At 45.4% G+C, this 20,068-nt stretch overlaps 1 protein-coding gene across 1 annotated transcript in view; it reads left to right on the top strand.

Moving 5' to 3' along the window:
- LOC104540790 (pleckstrin homology domain-containing family G member 4B-like) overlaps nucleotides 1-20,068 on the top strand; it is a gene marked incomplete at its 3' end in the record, with an annotated part of 71,483 nt that overhangs the window by 2,305 nt on the left and 49,110 nt on the right. The window contains exons 3-8 of the mRNA XM_010184676.1: nucleotides 4,946-5,390; nucleotides 5,532-5,708; nucleotides 6,987-7,094; nucleotides 12,236-12,451; nucleotides 16,388-16,511; nucleotides 17,639-17,732. Of these exons, the coding sequence (XP_010182978.1) occupies nucleotides 4,946-5,390; nucleotides 5,532-5,708; nucleotides 6,987-7,094; nucleotides 12,236-12,451; nucleotides 16,388-16,511; nucleotides 17,639-17,732 (1,164 nt within the window). The remainder of the gene's footprint in view (nucleotides 1-4,945; nucleotides 5,391-5,531; nucleotides 5,709-6,986; nucleotides 7,095-12,235; nucleotides 12,452-16,387; nucleotides 16,512-17,638; nucleotides 17,733-20,068) is intronic.

Below are 20,068 nucleotides of genomic sequence, written 5' to 3'. Positions count from 1 at the left end.
GGCGGTGAGTCTGAGGTAGGAAAGATGAGGATGGTGGGCCCGGGGAGGTCCGAGGAATGAGAGTTGCGGATCCTGAGGTGAGAGAGTGCTGGGCCCTGAGGCAAGAGAGGTGTGAGGGTGATGGGCCCTGAGGGATCCTGTGGTGGGAGAGGTAAGGGCGATGGGCCCTGGAGAGGCTCAGGGTGCTGGTGGCCCCCTAGACTGGCCTGGAGCATGGGACCATGGGCCATGGAGGTAAGAGTGGTGGCTGAGGTATTCTGTTGGAGGGGGAAACCAGTATGGTGGGGCAGTCCTACAGAGGCAGCTCTGTTTGGGAAGGTGGTGCAGGGGCAGGAGCCATGCTTGGAGCCACCCTCCTGTCACAGAACCAGGAATGGATGGAGGTGGTTCTTTCTGGTGTTCCCTGACCTGCCCAGGAGCCACAAGGTGTGGGGCTTGTTGAAGTGGTGTGGCTGCCACCTCCAGGGAGGGCTGTGCAGGGCTCAGCCTTCGGTATTGGGGGCTTTTGCTGCAGTGTGAAATGTCTGGGAGAGTGGGCAGCAAGAGGCAGAGTACAGGCACAGGCCTCTTAGAGTGCAGCTGGATGCCTTGAGCCTTTCCTCCTTGCTTGTGATCCTTTCTGGCCTTGACTCATGCTTTTGTACTTTCAGAGTAGCAATACAGGGAGATGAAGGGAAGCTCTAGGTAACCTTGTACTGTCTTTAGACGTGAGCCTAGGCTATTCTGTTTAGAGGTTTGCTTATTTGACTTTTTTTTATTATTGCTGAAAGTTATTTCTTTCACTTCTTGTGGTCTCCTCTTCCCTGCCCTGTCTTTTGTGTTCACAGTCTGAAATCACAGGACTATTTCTTGTTACTTGTTCTTTAAAAGGTTTGTCTCCCTTTTAGAGAGTCTAAACAAAAGGAGAGTTTCTGTCTTAGTTTGTAGTTCAGCCTAAACACACTAAAGGGAAAAGAAGTAACTCCTGTATGAAAGACTACTGTATGAAATTTTGAGAGAGCTAGATGATTTATTTAAACCTCTGCAGTGACAAAAGTGTCAGTGGCTTCATGAAATATTAGACAAGGTCATAAGCTTCAGCTGGGCACATTAAAATCAATAGCTTATATGTGATCCCCAGGAGCTGGAGAAGGGGGTGTGGAGGGGTGTGTCTCTGCTTAGCAGAGAGTGGGAAACCAGCTTTTGCCTCTGGCCTTTAGATGACATCCTGAGCTAAAGGGACTGTTGGTCTATTCCAGCCCAGCCTTCCTCATAGCTCTAGGAGCTACCAGCTTTGTGCCGTCTTTGGCATTGGTGTCCAGCTCTTTCCTCAGAGGCAGCTTTATTCCTGGCTGCAACCGCTGGGCATAGAGTCTGTTCCTGGCACTCTTCTGACAAGCCTGGTTTGGCTCAGTAGTGATTGGACATGAGAAGAGCAAATACTTGAGCATCAGTGAAATGTTAAAACAGCTGAAATAAGCCTCTTCATGTAATCTTCCCTTTGAAGGTGCTTTTTGGAGCAGGAGCAGCATGAGGATGTTCCACTTCTAAAACTCTGAAACACTTAGGCAATTGAAGGATGTATATTTCTGCTTCCATGTTACTCTAGCCCTTGCTGCAGTTTTAGACCATAGCTTTGCAGGTTTGTCAGGAACTTTTAATACATCCTACATTTTCATTGATGCTATTGCTGAGATTTCTTCTACTTGTCATTTGTCAGTTGGCTGGCAGGCAGGTCATCAAAGCTGTGAGGTTTGGTATGGGGTTTCTTTGTCCCTCACTTTTCAGTCATATAACCTGTTTGTAATACCTTAGGAACTGATTATTTGGGGTTTTTTTTTTGCCTGCCCAGAAGGCCCTTGGTACAGATAGCCTTAATATACCTACTAGGAGATATTCTAACTGCAGAAGAGGGTTGATGTGGTACGGTTTAGGGTGCAACTGTACAGTCTCTTCTGGAAAACTGCAAATACTCTTTTTTTTTTTAAACATTATGTACAAAATACTTGACTTGAGCACTTCTGTAGGCGATAAAAGCTGTATTGACTGAGGTGCACTGTGAGTCTGGAGCTTGATAGAAAAGTCTCAAGTGCATCCAGCCTGAGACTTGCTGAAGCCAGTAGCAACTCCAGCAAACTGTGTGCTGCAAGAGGAGGTCTTGGTTTGCTGAATTGAACTGTGCTGCGTAAGAAGGGGAACAGTTCATGTGGCGGATCTCTGTCTCAGAGATCAGAAAGCATGAGAAGACAAGACTGCAAAGCTTAGCCTCTGAGGGAAGTACAAGCAACTGTTTATTAGGTTATAGGGCTTTTTAACTTAATAGAAAGAGAAAAGAAAGGGAGGTGGGTCTGCTCTGAATTCAAGGTTAGAATATAAAGGTAATATTAATATGATCCTTCAAAGAATGGAAACTAAAGTAAGATTCAGTTTAGTAGTGATGCAGCGTGTAGGTACAATAGCAAGGCAGTTGCACGGAGGTAACAGAAATAAAACTGCCGTGACTGAAATGGATACAGAATTGACTATGTTGAAGAAAAGGGACTGGCTGGTCTCCATCCTGGAAAATGGAAGAAGTTGCCATGTAATGCTGGATGGCTGATAACAGGGATTTTTATTGAATCTGTTAAGTCAGGGCTAGTAACAAAACAGAGAACAAGCTGAGCATACAACAACCTGCACTGAGCAGGGACTGAATTAACTGACCCATTAAAAACTGAATAACGTTTTTTCATGTGGTTTACTCCAGGGCAGGTAGTGTAGGACTAGTCTTTTTCATAAACCAAGTCTCTCTAGAGAGAAAAGTTTGTCTAATTTGTCCTGTAAATGACTTATTATGGAGTCATATGGAAAATGAATTACTGTGTCAAAGGGATGGAGGTTTATGCAAGTATTGCAAGATGGGTAACAAACTGGTGAAAGGGGGGGTGTTTGCACTGCAGTGGAAACTGAGTTGGAAGCAGGAGTCATGAGTCACACATTACTTCTCATCCCTGACCTTGGCTTAAAAAGTAAGAGTGTATGACAGATATCTGTGGTGAAACCAGTCTGGGAGACATGAACGATAACTAAAAAGAGGAGGAGGAGGAGGGTGATAAATATGTTACACAAGATGAGCTCTAAAACTTTGTACTTAAGTTTTTATAACGGTAGACTCAGAGGGCAAGCATGTGCCTCTACAAAGGAATACGCAGGAAGGATGAAGGATGTTTTGTGCTTTTGAACTCCTGAGCAACTTTGCATCAGATGCAGTGAGGATAAGAAACCTGGCTGGGCTGAAAGCAAAGATTGATGAACATTGGAAAGAAATTACTTGATGCCATTACCTGTGTCAAGGTGTGTGAGGATCCAGGAGGTTCCTTCCAGTTCTGTGTTTTCTCTGTTGTATGGCAAAATATTTGAATTAAAGTATTTTTTTTCTTTCATCTGTCTGGCCTGCAGAATACAGCTTTTTATAAATCACTTTCTCTGTCAAGACTTACATGTGACCGTGTAAGAGAGACAATATGAAATGTCTGAAGTCTGATGCTGCCAATATTAAAGTCCTTGGGCTTCTAGATTATGGCTTTCTCATTTGTTTTGCATCTGATACAAGCGAATCCTATCTAAAGCCTTGTCATGACAGAGAAAGGTAAAATTAATCATGAAGCTGATGGCTTATGTCAGGACTCAGTTTTGAATCTTACTTTACCCAAACAGAATCAAGTTCAAAGCAGTGATTTTATTTTTTGAAGTTGTGATAAAGCTGTAAATAGCTGAGTCAAGTCAGTTCAGCCATGAAGTTTCACTACTTTTACTTGTTGGTGATTTGTCTGGGACTTGTCCTGAGTGCTGCTATATTTTGGGAATGACGAAATCTCTGGTATAAGTGTAGTTACTCGCAGCTTGCTGATGCAACTTGCTGTGTTCTTTCCTTGTGGTCCTGCTATGCTTTCTTCATTTCCTGCCTCCTTTCTCCTGCTTTGTCTCTACAGTATCTGGTAGGTTGCAGCCATCCCTTGCTGCTGCATCCCGTGTAGCATGTCTCCACCCGTCTTGCATAGGCTCTTCATAACACCAGATGAGTGATGCTTTGTACCTGGCTCCATGCTCTTCAGTTTGGCTTAACAAAAATTGGGTGGAACATGCTGCATACTTCAGCAAAGCGAATAAGGGAATAAAAACAAGCTCTCGGACAGACCTTGGCATTTTCATTCTGCCTTCCCTCATCAGCAAAGCTTTTCATTACCTCCCTTTCAGCAGCCCTCAATCTAAAGACCCAGCACTGCTTCACCACAGAAAAGACATTTTGCAGTGGCAGGCTGACAGTGGCATCCTATGCCATGAGGCTTCTGTATCTACCTCTTTCCAGCAGGTTGGCTTCAAGGGTACCTGGTACAGCATAGAGCTCGCTGTGGGCACTCTGGAAATGATGCATTTTATTTAGCCACCTTCTCTGTTAAGGCTGTGGATGGTCTCTAGTTGAGGGCAGTGTTTTTTGTGCGTGCATTGTAAGCAGACTGCTGCCTGCCTGCGTTTCTCTAATGGCACTTGGTTAGGGGTGCTGGATGGTCTGAATTTTCACTTTCTTGATCACTCCAGTTGTTCCTAATGGGTCAGAAATGAGGTAGACACGGGGTCGCCAGGCTTGAGCATTGGGAGGGAGAACTCGCAGTTTCTCTGGCCTGGGGTTCTGGTGCTTAGACCTCTCCCTGTCTGTGGTGACCTAGCTTTAAAACAAGGCTGGGACTTCTGGCAGCTGGTTGGTTCATATTCAAATTCTGAGATGCTGGTGCTTTGTGTTGGTAGCTTTTCTTGTGTCTGCCTTTTGAAGAGAAGACTTCAGTATGGAAAGTTCCTCTAATAACCAAAGACCCTAAGTTCACTATTCTGTTGCTACAGCTGTGAAAGAGAAGCAATGATCTCTGTTGTCCAAAAGATTAAGCTGAGATCTGGTTCTCATGCTGAAAACACTCTCTTTTCTCCGTAGGTTCAGTACTGTGGCTTGCTGTTTCGCCATGAGGGCTGGCCCCTGTGTATTCACGAGAAGATTGTAGTCCAGCTGGCTTCCATTGACTGGCGAATCTTGAAGCCTGGTGACTTCTACTTGCAGGTGGTCCCCTATCTGAAGAAGTCTCCACGAATTGTCTTGAAATGTTTGGCAAAAGACAAACATAATGTAGAGGAAGTTGTGATTCCAGAAGTTTCTTATACCTCTATTTTTACTCTGGAATGGTTGAGTACTTTCAATGGAGAGCGGATGGGTATAGCACTGGAAAATTGTTTACTAACCACTGATGATAAAATATTTCGTGTCCCCTGGGATAAAGTGGTTAATCCTGAATTTATAAATAAACCAAAAATAATTGAAAACGATATAATCTCTCCAGAAATAACAGAGGAACCTTCAATTTTGTGCCTCCCCATGGACCATGGTGAGTGCAGTTCACCAGACCTAGGATCTCAGTATCTACAGGAACAAAGTCCAAATCGAGATAACCTGATCATCAGCAGCACAGCTGCGCAGTTAAGTGAAGCTCTTGTCAATGGTGTCTGTACACGTCCTGTGCCTCAAGAGAACTTGAAAAGTGACCTGGAAGGGGAGTACGTTGAGCTGACAGAAGTTTCCCTGCCCAGGTTTGGGCCACAAACAGGCTCTTTAACCCAGTCGCTAGCTTTAAATTACCTAACTCATCCCAGAGCACGAGTGAATGCGTCTAAAGGCAAGCACAGGTTTATTGTCATTCAAGACAGTACCTACTCCAAGAACTCAGTTCAGTCAGCACTTATGCAGAAGGAGCGCTGTCAAATGGACACTCTGAGCACTTCTTCTGCGGAAGTTCTCAAAAATGTAATTCCGTTGGAAAGCAACAAAATGATGGCACACAGTGAACTGTCTCCCGAAGGTCAGTTGATATCAGGGGATCCTGGAAACATGAGCAATAGCTTTCCTGTGGCTGAGTCTCCTGCCTGCAGTGCAGAAGATTCATCTGCAGAGCAAGAGACCTGCAGTGAACACTCAATTGATTGGCGATATGCACTGTGCAGCTACAGCGATGAGTGTGCTGGTGATAGTGTCAGCTGCAAAGCACAAATGCCTCGTGCTTCTGGAAACATGGAAGGAGAAGATGATGGTTCTTGCAGAAGTTCTGGCATTGAAATGTCGGAGCAGAGCCCAGAAACAATTCTAGATGCTGCTGCTCCTGCTAAAGAGGAGGCAATACTGAGTGAACGTGGAGAACCACTGACTGAAGGTCAAAATGAGGTGACAGATGTGGATTCCTCTCCTGTGTCTGTCTTGGAACCACATTGCACACTGACGGAAGGTTTTGATGTTTCTTGCAAGAGTGTCAGTGAAAGTTTTGCGCCAGTCCAGGCCACTGCATTGCTTACAGCACCTGAGAGCTCAGGTATAGGTGTGGAGAGAGGCTCTCTTTCTTCAGGGAACATGGCAGATGTAGGTACAGTCGGTGCTTGCTGCAGTGATCAGGAAGCGAATCTTAGTTCTCCATTAAATTCTCCAGAAAAGAGCGAAGAAGTAGATGAATTTGAGCTGGGAAGAAGGAACAGCCCTGAGGAAGTAAAAGAGATGGAACAAATATTGACTGTAAATGAGAATCGGACTAGTCATAGTCACTGTTCGGTCAAAGATCCTATGGATGGACTCTTGTCAGATGCTGAAGAGCAAGAGGTCTCTGCATGTCAGCATAAGAAAGCCGAAGAAGCCATACTACTCCAAACTGCTCTGTCAGCAGAGGGTGACCGTACAGCAGAACAGTTAAATAACAGTGACTCTTTGATGGGCCTGGGTGAAGGCTCAAGTCAATTCAGAACCCAGAAGTCTGGAGAGAGGTGTGAGGAACCACAAAGATGGGCAGAAAACCTGGGTCGTGAAAGAGAAGAGGGCTCTGTGCAGAACCCAGAGTGTGTTGCAGTGCAGGACTTGCAGGGACAAGAGGAGAACCAGGGAAGTTTATCTTATGAGGAAAAGTCAAAGACTGTAGCCTCAAAGACACTGGAATCCATTGAAGAGGAACTGGAGGTTGGACCACTGCCCTCAGGACCCCCTGAGGGACATACAGAGCCCACTGCTCTGCATTCCCACCAAGAGACAGCTTCTGGGGCATCATCTCCTAAAGGTACTGTGATTGGATGTTTGTGTTTATCTGTTTAATAACATGGATAGAAAGCAAAGACCTCAAGAGGTACTGCTGACAAGTACGTCTGCTGGGAGGCTTTGGGGTAATAGCACAAACTAAAGGAAAAGTGATTAAGTTGTCATTTTTGTGGCTTGAAATTTGCTTTCTCTTTACAGGTGGGTTTATTGTAAGTATTTTGTGTAAAAGTTCTTTAAAAATTTACAACTTCCAACATAAGAGGCTTTTAATTTCAGTTAATCTGATTGCTGGTGACCTCCACCCGTTACATTCATGATGTGTACATTATGGGTGCATGCAATAGGAATGCATAAGAGAATGTCTAACTGTACACATTTTTCATAGTTGAAAATTGGTTTAGGAAGATAGTTTTGGCAAGAGGAAGCAGTGCTGGATGCCACAATAAAATAATAGCTGTGTAACGTGACCTGAAGATCAACAAATGAATGTGCTGGTAACTGATGTAAGAAGCAAACTGCAGAGTTGAGGGATTACCTCCTCCTTGTTCCCTTCCCCTCCGGCATGCTTTCTTCAGCTTGGTTATGTTTTAAATAGGAGTTGTTTAACTTGAGTGGGAGAGCACAGAAAACCTGAGCATCTAACTTCAGCTTGAGTTCAAGCTGGTATTGCCCAGATTTCTTGATGCCTGGGTTCCTGTGCTGGAGCTGTGCTCCTTCAGAAGGAACTGAACAGGCAGTCCAGGTCTCTCTGCGTTTTGCAGCAGACTGTAGGCAGGCAGTGTGTAACCACATGGGCATGATGTTGGCTTTGCCTAACTCTGCTGAGTCTGGAAAGCTGTAGATATGCAGATCACGTTGAGAAGCGTGTGTGTGGCGGGGGCGGGTGAAACATGTCATTCCAGTTCAACAGCTCTCATTGCCTGAGACCCCTGGCTAGGAAAATTACCTGGCTTGGAATATTAAAGTGAGGACTTGTGAAAGGATCAGAGATACAGACCCACATTGCTAGAGCACAGCTGACGTGGTGGAGGAGCAGACTGAGAGCTGGTCATTTTGGGATGGACTGCCATTGTAATGGTTGCACTGGTCCTCAAGTATGTCAGTAAGAGCCTACATCACTGCTGCAGTGCTACCCCATTTGGCTGCAAGCACAGCTACTTTCTCAAGTGTACAAAAGTCACATTTCACCCGATGCCTTAACGTGACTTCCTAATGGAGCTGAAGTGTCTGTTGATTAAAATGAAATTTCATTAATGCCTGCACCAGAATATATTCATTCTATAATTAAACCCACAGGTACCAGGCATTTCTGATGCTTATGGAGTGACAAGCATTTCTCTTCTGTGAAATAGAGGGTCAACTCCAGAGTTTCTATTTCTAAAATGTACCTCTCTGTGCATCTACCGCTGTGAGCTGAAAAAGAGAGGTCACCTTCTACCTATTTGTAGCTCTTGGGGGATGTATGCCAGTAAATTACCGTGTGGTGGGTATCTGTTCCCCTGACCAAGCTGGGCCTGGTGTGACTTCATGTTTGCACAGGACCAGACCTCAGAAAACCTAGGCTGTGCTGAGTGCTGGGTGTTTGCTTTCATCATGACTCCAGTGGCTGCTTGTTCACTGTTCCTATCTCTTCTGTCTAAAATTAGCCAGGTCCAGCTCGTGTATGAGATAAGTGGGATGTTCTCGCTGCTCCACAGGACAAGTCTTGACCGCTGCTGCGGATTTCAGCAATTATGGACCCCTCTGGGGTATGCATGGAGTTTAAAAGACAATTTAAATGTTTCTGGGGATTTGGCTGAAATAAGTGACATATTCATGGTCCAGTTATGATGTTAAACTTTGGCATTACAGTTAGAAAAGAACAACCCTGTTATCTCAGAGTTTGTAAAACAGAAGAAACAACTTAAATCACCAGAACCCCCCAGACCAATAAACCTCATGAAGGAACAGGGCAGCTCAAATACCTGTTATTGCTGGGAGTATTTGTTAAATACTGTGGCTGGAACTGGAATAAATTTAATCCATTGAATTACATTTGATTGCTTTGAGATCCAAACAAGCCATCCCCTTATCTAGCCCCATTAAGCACTCAGAGATAACAATAATAAGATAATTCAGAGATAAAATTATGAAGTGAAGCAAATGTCCTATGCTCAGACTTTCTAATGGACATTTCCAGCTGGTCAGTCTGTAGATGAGTTAAATTCTGTGTAACTGGCTCTTGTTGGGGTAATTTTGCTACTACGATTGGAAACTGTAGGTATCTTGCCTAAACTATAAATAACAATAAAGTTTAAGCTTTACTGGGCCAATTCAGATCTGCAGTTCACACCTCGGTAGTAGTGGGCAGATGCAGGATTTGCTCTATGTGAGGTGGAGGAGCTTGCTTCTTATGGCAGACATTGTGGATTATGTCAAAATACCCATTCAGAACTGGGGCATTTGAGTTTGCTGTGTCTGCAGATCATTCCTTGTCCCTTAACTCTCTCCCCTTCCTCCCACTCCCAGTCACAAACTAAGCTTATTTTCTGCACAAATATGATCTAACTTGGAAAGATTTTGAATCAAATGTGAGCTGTTTTGAGTTGGTGGCTTAAAATTCACACTGGTTTCATTCACAGATAGTGTGGCCGCTGTTTTTCCCTAATGATTAACTTTAAGTGAAAGTGAATTTTGAAACTTTGCAGCTCTGGAAAGAACTCTTGTATTTTAGGGGGTGGAAAATATCTTGATATTCAAGGAACTGACTGAAAAGCCACACCGGGGCATATTCAGCAGCACCTGCTAGGGCGTTCCTTTCTCTCTCCCTGTTACTATGTGATGTTAGCACAGATGATTCTGGTGCCGGGGCAGTTTGCAGGAAAAATGGTAATGTCTCTTTGAAATGCACACAAGCAAATCCTCCTCTACCACTTCCTTTACCTTGGGGAAAGGTGGAACCTGCAAACACAGCAAATTCAAATGTCCCAGTCCTCAATTTGCTTTTTGATGCAATCCTCTGCATTCTCCAATTTCCGCTTTAGTTAGTAACTCCACCCCAGATTGCTAATAACAAACAGTGTGCTTGGGCCTGTTTGGAGAGAGGTGGGGTCCGCAGATCTGAACTGAGCCTGAGAAGCTTAGAGAAGAGGTTGGTTTGGTCAGCATGAGCGTAGTCTGGAGCCTGCATGACTCCAGTGAGGTTTCCCTTGAGCTGAAAAGCCCCAGCACCAGGACAGTGTCTGGTGGGCTGAGCAAAATGCTTCTCTTCTGGCTTTTGGGAGCTGCTACCTCATTCCTAAGCGATATCCAAGCCAGGGCTGCCATGTACGTTTGTCTTTCTCTTGCCCTGGTATGGTCCCTTCAGTATGGTTATGTTCCCTTTCTTGTTTTCTTTAAGTGCCACCTTTTGGTCCTCTTTGCAAGCTTTCTTCATTTAATGCAGATTCCTTTATTAAAAACTGTGTGGTTCTGCTTATTGCCAGGCTCTGCAGCTCCTTGAGAAGGTGTTCTCCTAGAAAGTCTATCGCACTTTAATGTGAAACTGTTGGGGCATGAGTTATGGCTTGGTGATCTTCAACATGTGCCATCCGTAGGAGAGCAGTGCCCCTCTAAAATGCTACTTCAGGAAGATCTAACAGCACTGTCTGAAGCAAATGACCTCTTGCATCCCTGGAAAATGGAGGTTGAGACAGCATTAGGTACAGAACCTGAGCTCTGATGCATCCCAGAACTGTGCAGAACCCTGAAGCCGTTGCACCAGCTTACGTGGTCAAATGCAGCAGATGCCAGGCTGGGTCCCAGGGATGCTCCCTTGAGAAGGATGTGACCAAAGAGTAATGAGCAGTTTCTCTATCACAGCCTTGGTGCAGAGCCCTGGAGCCCCTCTCAGCTTCCCTGCTCTGTTGGATAATTTTGTGCAGTGAGCCATGCTGCTCAGGGCACTTCTCTCGCCCACTATAGCAATTTTGAAAGCAGTTTGGGCTGAGCCTCAACCTGTAAATCTCCTTCACTGCTAAAACTTGTACTGAAAGCCACTTCAAGGACTGCTTTGTTCCTGGTCCTGCTCTTTAATGAAGTATTGGAATCTGTTAGTAAATAAACTGAGTCAAGTGTCAGCATTGTTGATGCAGCAGGAAGGTAGGATGGTTGAAGTCAATTTTAAGTAGCAATTAAAATGTCTGACTTCATAGCAAGCAAATAAATACTCCGCTCTCTTATTTTCCTAAAGAGAGGTAGATTTTTTTTGTTGTTGTTAGATACTGAAGTATCAGGATTTGCAGCAAAACCTTTTCTGTTGTCTATCTGCCAAGCAGTGGGATAGCCTAGCTGTATACTTAATATGTTGAAGACGTATTGTTGACTTCAAATTCTTATAATTTTTGGGAAATGAGGAATAATACTTCATACACAGTAGGTAGATTTTTCTTTTTTCCTTCTCTTCAGGTAATTTTGCATCAAAGCTGAGACTTGATGAAACTAGCATTAGTTTCCATGTAGCAGCCAAGATACTTAAATCAGGATTAGTTAATTCTAAAATTATAACTTTTGCTTTAGAGCTGAGGTGTCAGGCAAAGGAAGCATTTCCTCCAATTCTCAAACAGAGCTGATAGGTGTAATCATCCCGTTCCTCAGGGTTTTAAAATAGGTTTCTGACTTTCACATTAACTGTTAATTAAAAAAGTCTGGACTAGCAGAACAAGGTCTCTTTGGCTAATTTCCAGCTGATTTGTCAGCCTCGAGTTGGCTTCATATTTTCAGGAACTAATCTGGAAGTGGTGTTGGGGGAGTAATTCTGTGCTGATGGAGCAGCTCTCCCTGTCAGAAGCTGGTTTATCACTTCAGCATGCTCAGTTGGAGCTTAGCCAGGGACTTCCACTGCGCCAGGCTGTGAGCAGACACGTATGGCTTGATATGTTACCTTTAAAAATGACTTTGACTACAGTAATCCTGCTCTGAATTGAGTTTTTGTAAGTTGCAAACTTCACAATAAATCTATTTTTTTAGAATTACAGTAGTGTATTCATATTAGGACCAGTTTCAGAACATGCACACTACTGGCACGAGGACTGGAGGAGCTGCAGAGTTCTGAGGCTGGGGGCATGTCCCTCCCCATTCTGGTACTTACCTGGCACCTTTTGGGTGGAGCTCTGCTCCAGCTTCTGACCACTGCTTGTCTTGCAGGGATGGTGTCGGAAGGGGCAGAGACAAGAAGAGAAACAACTGGCACAGATATGTTGAAACCAGTGAGTAAAGGCAGTGCCACAGAGGAAACCTCAACAGCTGTTACTCTCCCGCCATCCCCAACTTCTGGGAGTGCCTGGGGTGGTCGATCTGCACCTACCATAGTCAAGGATGTGAACCCAGAAGTGCTGAGGAGTGGAGTTGCCTGCCTGCCTGGTGAGTAGCTGAGCCAGAATGTGTCTGGGAAGCATGGTTTGTAGGAGGGCAAGGGAGATGAGCCTCTGTCTACAGTGCTGCAGGCTGGTCCCAGTTCCATTCCTTTCACCCCAAACCTCTCCAGTAGCAATGCTGCTTGAATCCCATCAAGTTTCTGGATGGGAAGGATGGAAGTAGAACTTCCCTCTCATGAAAGTAATGTTAACTTGCTCCCAGGAGCCTCAAAATGTTAACGAAGTGTTTGTGAGTCAGGAAAGCCAAATCTGCGGGCTCACACCAGCAGCTCAAAAAGAAGACTGAGGGTGACGGGCTAATGATGGGCTGGTGGGCCTGACCTCAGACCAGGTCGAAACAATAGGAACTTGATTCACTTGGTAGATAATTAAAGGATAGGAGTGTAGAAGATGCTGTTTGATGGTCCTCTTGTAAAACCAGTTTATTTTTGGTAATTAGAAGTTTGGTTGATTAAATGTAGCTGTGTAGATATAATAGATTTTTAGAAAACATTTTATTTCATGACACATTCTGTTGAGAGGAATATTGCAATGAGGTGTGGATGAGCAACGTGTGGGATGAACGATAGTGTAGCTAAATAACAGATGACAAAAGTAGCTATCAAGGGAGGACTTCCCAGAATTGTTCTGCCAAGATCAGTTCGTAGGTCAAACATTGTTCCATGTTTGCATCTGATATGGCAGTAAGTATCAAATTGCTGCAGATAAAACTGGAGAAGACAAATATTGGCAGAGTGGTAAAGAAAACTGAGGCTGTTGGACAGGGCAGCCAGGATTGCTTGAATGTGCAGGGCCCACACAAGAGGTCTTTGTGTTTAACCAAACGCGAAGTAAAGCAGAGGGAGTTGAGATCTACCTCTCCAGTGTGAAAGAGCTGTTTGGCAGCGTCTGCGTAAGCAGGCCCTGTGGGAAACCTGTGAGAGTGTTGTCCAGTGCGGAGCAGGAAGATAGCTGCATTTGATCAGTTCAGAAGCCACATGAGTGGAAAATTGACCAGAGCAGAGAAGAGGTCAGTTGGATCTGTGTGGTGTGGAGAGGTTGGGAAGGAGAGCATGAAGGCAGCACAGTGATTTCCCACATAGTGCTGGGACTGCAAGACCAATTTTGACCTCAGATGTGTAAAGGAGAGGGATTGGCAAGCCAGATTAAGAAAGTGATTTTAGCTCCGTGTACTTGTTGATGATGCCTCTCAAATAGTTTGGGCTGTTCTGATGCCTTTGTTCAAAAAGGAAATGGTGAATATTGGAGGTGGTGCAGAGAAGGGTTACAGCCCTTTTTTGTAACTGAATTGAGTGTCTCACAGCAAGAGACTGGGAGGTTGCTTATCTGATAAGATGGTTGAGAATGAGGTGAAAACACCGTTGTGCAGGGAAGACACAAGACTTTTCCAGTCTTCTGGAAAACGGTGAAATGAGAAACCCAAGTGTAAGGCAGAGTTATGGTATATTCAAACTTGTAACTTTGCATTGGTAGGAAAACTGTTAAGAACAAATTCCAAAGGAGGTTTTCTAATCTTCTGATCTGTTGATCAGTTTGGACGTTTTCAGGTGTGTACAACAGCCAAAAAATTACAGAGTTTGAGAGGAGTCTTGCAAAGGAGCTTGTGCTGTGGTAGAAGCCTGATGATGTGATCTAATGCTCTAGCTGTTTCCTTTGTCACAGATTCCTATTATCATGTACGACTGTTAAATGAGGCAAAAATGTATTTGAATATGAGATGAAGGGATGTGCCCTTGAAATGCACTGAAGAAAAAAGGTTTGGCTTTGATACCACTTCCAAAGGAGTTTTTGTCTAAGGGAGAAATCGCATTTTCTGTAGAAGCAGTATTGGGTCTGACTGACATTGCTTCTTTCATGTGTCTCCTTTGGATCTTGGGCAATCCTCACCCCTGAGGGAATGCACTCACCTCAGTTAAATTCTTTATGTTAGACATTGGTAATGATACAACAATTACATTAGAAAGGATAACTTTTGTAATGAATTGTGAATAAGAGCTAATTAATAAACTACTATCTGATGGAGTTAGGAAGAAATTTTCCTACCAGGAGAGTTTCAATTCTTCATTCTGCTCTTGAATCATCTGGTTATGCCACTGTTGCAGGCATAGCCCTCTTGGCTGTGGTTGCTTTTTTGATCTGGTCAGGCAATTTCCGGGCTCCTGAAGTTCAAGGTTTAATCAAGTTCTGTTGATGCTCAGCCTCCCTGATGGACAAAGGTGTTGCTTCAGAGTGAGAAATCTTTTACTGAGCCTGGTTATTGAGCTGTTTTTTCCAGTAATTGAGTGCTTCACTTTATCATATTTTAGTGATTCTCCTTAGCTTATGAAACAAGGTATATTAATAAGCCTTTTCTAACTTCCCTCCATATAGTTGGTTATACAGTGGCCAGAGCACAGTACTTCAGGAGTAATAATTGCTGAACCACATAGACAGTGGAAGATTCTGTCTCTGCTGTTAGCAGGAAGTGCCTGTGTCACAGTTCTGGTCACTGAGAGAGAGAATGCCCAGCTTCTAAATTATTCCCATCTGTGACTGTGCCCCTTACTCAAGTCACGTCGTGGTGACAGATTGAGATCACACCAGGGCAGTTTTCTGTGCTTGGGGGTGTCCATCTGTATGTGTTTTACCTGTCAGCTCACATGCTTGTCCCTGGGATGGGCAAGAGAGGTGGTCCAGGACAGTCTATCTATGGTAGCAGTAAAGTTCAAAAGAGGCAGACAGACAGCTTTCCTTCAGCCTCTGGTTTTGTCTTGTGCTTGGGACTTTTTCCCCCCCTCTCCCTCATACAATCTGTATGATAGGAAATGGCTCGTGTTGTGAATTACTTTTCACACAATAGAGGTGTAGTCTCTGCTGTTCTCCAAATCACCTTTCTGGTGGCAGGTGTGAGTGCAGAGCACTGGTCACTTGAGCAGGCTCACTCCAGAGGCACTGCCTGCTTTTAAGTGGCAGAGGCAGCTCTGGGTGTCAAAGTGCTGTGTCCACCTGCTCTTTACCTCTCCTGTGCATCTGGAGAGGAGGCTGGACGTAATTCCAGAAAAAGCACTGTCATGACCTTGTCTTCAGAGTTCTCAATGCACGTTGTGGCTAAAGCCCAATGCCAGACTTTCATTTAGTTTTGGGTGCTCGTAGAGCAGGCTTGGTTCTTGTGATAAGCCATGTCTTCGGGCTTTTGGAGAGCAGGAGGCAGAGAGCTGTTGTCCTGGTTCACTGAAGCACAGGGGTTTCTCCTTCCTTAACATATCACAACTTGACCACACTGTGCTCTATCTATCCCCTAGGCACTGAGCGAGCTCTGAAACTAATGAAAGCCTGGCACTGTGTCTGCCCTTGTCAGAGCTGCAAGCAGGCAAGAGCATGCTCCTGAGCCGCCTGCTCTGCTTCCTCTGAGGAGGAGCTCTGGGCTCCTGCTCCAAGGCTTTGCTCTCAGGAGATGTCTAGTTGTGTGCTGGGCTCAGTCTGCAGTGTGTGTGCCCAGTCTCATCAGGTAGTGCATGTTGTTCTGCAAACCTGTCTGCTTTCTCACGTCTGACAGTAATGTGGATATTGTAAGTGGAGGTGAGATTATTTATCTTGAGTTTATGAGATTCTTGCTTTTCTCAAAAGTCTGGGTTATCATTAGCTGCCTTCAGCCACGTTTATGAAGAATATGTGTTTGGGTAGAAGAGAGCAGTCCAAATTTAACACTACCGTGAAAGAAAGACAAGCAGAGCTCAGATACTTCATTCTGGGGCAGCATTTGGTAGTGCTTTGGAAGTGTGTTTATAGCCTCCTGCAATCTGCAACATAGACTGTATGTAGTTCTGGGGAGTGTTTCCAGGAAGGTGATGGGCTGGTAGTAGGGGAATATGAGGCATACACACCTGGAACAAGGCTCTGTTGACTTCCTTCTGTGACTGTTTTTTCCCCCTTCTTTTTACAGGTACCAGAGATAAATCAGGACGTGCAGTGGCCATAATAACAACACGGAACACAGCCTGGTTAAACCCCCACTGTAACACCACTGAGCTTGTACGCCTTCTTCTGTACTTGCATAGCATCCCGAGGTGTGTGACACTCTTGGTCTGACAGGGTGGACCCTGCTGTGTGTCTACTGTATCTTTTAGGAGTGTGGGAGTTGGGGCAGTGAGTGGAACAGGTTGTCTTTATTGGCCTGGGAACCTGGTCCAGACCATCTCAAAATTATACAGGTGGGGACTTCCTGCTAGGGTGAACTGGTTCACGTTCAGTAAGCACTTTGGCTCTTCTGTATGTGCCTTGTGCACACGATGTCATAGAATTTGGTATGTACTGAATCTTTTCACGCACAGCCATGAATCTAAGCCATTCTTGCTATCCTTCAGTAGCTCAGAAAATGGGATTTGGGAGCTATGATGGGGCAGTCATGCAGCAACTCTGTGTTACAGTGTTGTGACACAATGTTTTAGACCTCCTAGCTGAGAGGGTAGGAGGAAAGATCTGCAAGGGTTGAGAAAATCTGCCTTGATAGCTGGCTGACAGTAGAGTTTGCAGGCTGGAGTTTGCTGCAGCTACTTTTCCTTTCACTATGGCAGACTCTTCCCCCCAGCTCATCTCAGGCTCTACTGAGACTTTGTCTCTCTTTAGATGATTAAACTAGTAAGAGGTCAAGCTAACTCTCTGTCAGTGATATTTTTTGTTTGTTTGTTTTGAAGCCTTTGAACTCTTGCTAAAGGGAGCAGGCTTAATGCATGGAAAGCTTCTGGTACTCATGCTTTATTTATGTTTCTCCCTTCCAGTCTCATTCTGGGCGAGGTAGATGTTGGGTCTGATCCAGAATGGCTGCTCTTGTGAAGCAGTGTGGCTAAGGCCAAGCTTATCCCTGAATGCAATTAGGAAGGACTGGTTTTCCTGTGTGGCTCACACAGCACAGGTATAGGCACCTTTGCCATAAGTGAGATGTGTCCTAGGAATGGGAGAAATGGGAAGTTCTGGTAGAAATAGCAAAGGTGAAAACTGAGCGATTCAGGTGGTGGCTTCCATGTACATATTTTGATTAGAAAAAGGAAGCCAGTTAGTTCCCTGTCCTTACAGAGCCATAATGCACTGTTTGGGTTTGTTTTTTTTTGCCCTGTCACGGCTATGTATTCTGTTTCTGTAATCTTGTTGATTTTCAGTGGTGACAAACATGATCTCTTTTTCTCTGTCCTTGCAGACCAGAATGTCAGGCTTTGGGTCTGACAGTTCTTGTGGATGCTCGTCGCTGTTCACCAGTTCCTGCTCTCTTCAAAGCATTCAGCATATTGCAGGTGAGCCCTGAGCTTGGGCAGAGAAGCACTACTTGGCTTGCTGTCTTGGTTGCATGTTACGTCTCCATCTGCTGCTTATGTCTCCATCTGCCACCCAGCTTTCAGTTGGCTTTGGGAGGTGGAGTTATGTGCCCAGCCCTGTTTTAGGAAGATGACCCAGCCTGCAGACAAAGCAGAAAACCTAAGCAAGTCTAAGTTAGGGGGGAACACCCCTCCCCACCCCTCTAAATCTGCTTCCATCTCTGCCCGTGCCCAAGTCTAAACGCTGTCATGAATTACTGTGCTTGGACATGTTGTCTACTGCACTGAGGAGTTGTGTAAAATATGCAGGTGTTTTTGCATGCCATGGAGAAGGGAGGAAGAGCAGCCTCCGCTTGCTGCAGAGGGAAGGAAAGGACATGGCTTTCATGCCAGGTGGAGGAGCACATGCAGCTGTTGATGTGGCTGTCGGTGGCCGATTGGGATCGGACCTGCTGTAACTCTATATTGCTTCAGGTCAAAGGCTTTTGTATCAGTCCCTTGGAAAGCCTTGGGTTGTGTTGCCCCTGCTCCCAGATAGAAGCTATCTGCTACTGTTAAAAGCCAAGGAGATGCTGTATTGTAGCTATGACTAATCTTGTTTAAGCAGGTGTTCCTTTTAAATCAGAGTTGAGGTCTCTCAGGACTCAAACTCTGCAAACTGGAACAGGGCATTGTTTTAATGAGGCTGATGTCTCTGTGGTTTATGTGCTCCAGTGCCACATCTGAGAGTCAGGGCTGAGTCAGAGGTCTGTCCTCTTGCTTCCTGGGCTGGGTGGAGCTGTGAGCTCTATCAGTGTGCTCGTTCTGTATGGTGAGGGAGTGATCACAGAATATCAGGAGCTGGAAGGGACCTCGAAAGCTCATCCAGTCCAACCCCTGCCAGAGCAGGAGCACCTAGACCAGGTCACACAGGAACGCATCCAGGTGGGTTTTGAATGTCTCCAGAGAAGGAAACTCCACAACCTATCTGGGCAGCCTGGGCCATGCTCTGTCACCTTACAGTAAAAAAGTTTTTCCTCATGTTCAGTTTGACCCTTCTATGCTCCAGCTTCCACCCATTGCCCCTTGTCCTGCCATTGGCTGTCACAGAGCAGAGCCTGGCTCCTTCCTCCTGACACTCGCCCTTTACAAATTTATAAACATTAATGAGGGCACCCCTCAGTCTCCTCTTCTCCAAGCTGAAGAGACCCAGCTCCCTCAGCCACTCCTCATAAGGGAGATGCTCCACTCCCTCCATCATCTTTGTGGCTCTGTGCTGGACTCTTTCAAGCAGTTCCCTGTCCTTCTTGAACTGAGGTGCCTGGAACTGAACACAATATTCCAAATGCGGTCTCACCAGGGCAGAGTGGAGGGGAAGGTGAACCTCTCTCGACCTACAACCACCTCCCTCCTGATACACCCCAGGATGTCTTTGGCCTTCTTGGCCACAAGGGCACATTGCTGGCTCATCCTGCTGTCCACCAACAGCCCCAGGTCCTTTTCTGCCTGGCCACTTTCCAGCCACTCGTCCCCAAGCCTGTAGCGTCCATGGGGTGATTGCGACCGCAGTGCAGGACCCGGCTCTTGGCCTTGTTGAAGCTCATCCAATTGGCCTCAGCCCATGGATTCAGCCTATCCAGGTCCCTCTGGAGAGCCTTCCTACCCTCAGGCAGATCAACGCTCCCTCCTAACTTAGTGTCATCTGCAAACTTGCTGAGAGAGCACTCAGTCCCCTCATCCAGATCATTGATCCAGATGTTAAACAGGACTGGTCTGGTGCCTTATTCAGTTCTGCAGAGGTACCAAGCCAGCACCTTCTGTTTTATGCTGTGCTTACATGGCAGTGTGCTTGCTAAAGCTTCTGAGCATTTTGTTGCCTATGTAAGTTGCATGGTCTTGTTTTAGTGGGATGATGTGGAAATTTGGAACACATCGAGGGTTAACAGGGATTAATGTGTTTTTTGGGTCCTGAGACTCATACAGGCATGGCTGGAATAAAGCCATTCTAACCTTAAGTTCCTCTGAAATGAGGAGGGGGGAAGCTTTCTACAGTGCCTCTGTAATATCCTACTGTGATGGCTGTTTGGCTCCCAGCACCTCTTTATCAGGGTGGTGCAACAGTTGGTTAACAGGAATTAATGTGCTGCAAGACAGATTGCCGGAGCTGAGTGCATGCTCCAGGTAACTGACTGCCAGAGACTGATTACTCTGCTTGTGTTTTTTTGATCCTTTACACTGACTTTTCTGCAGATCCCATAAACAAGACCTGTTCATCTCGCTCATCACCTGGTTATGGCACAGGAATAATGCCCTGACTCCTCTAAGCCTTTTGGAGA

This window comes from Mesitornis unicolor, unplaced genomic scaffold (genome assembly GCF_000695765.1).
Source record: "Mesitornis unicolor isolate BGI_N332 unplaced genomic scaffold, ASM69576v1 scaffold16695, whole genome shotgun sequence".
Taxonomy (NCBI): Eukaryota; Metazoa; Chordata; class Aves; order Mesitornithiformes; family Mesitornithidae; genus Mesitornis; species Mesitornis unicolor.
This window is presented reverse-complemented; position numbering and strand designations above follow the sequence as displayed.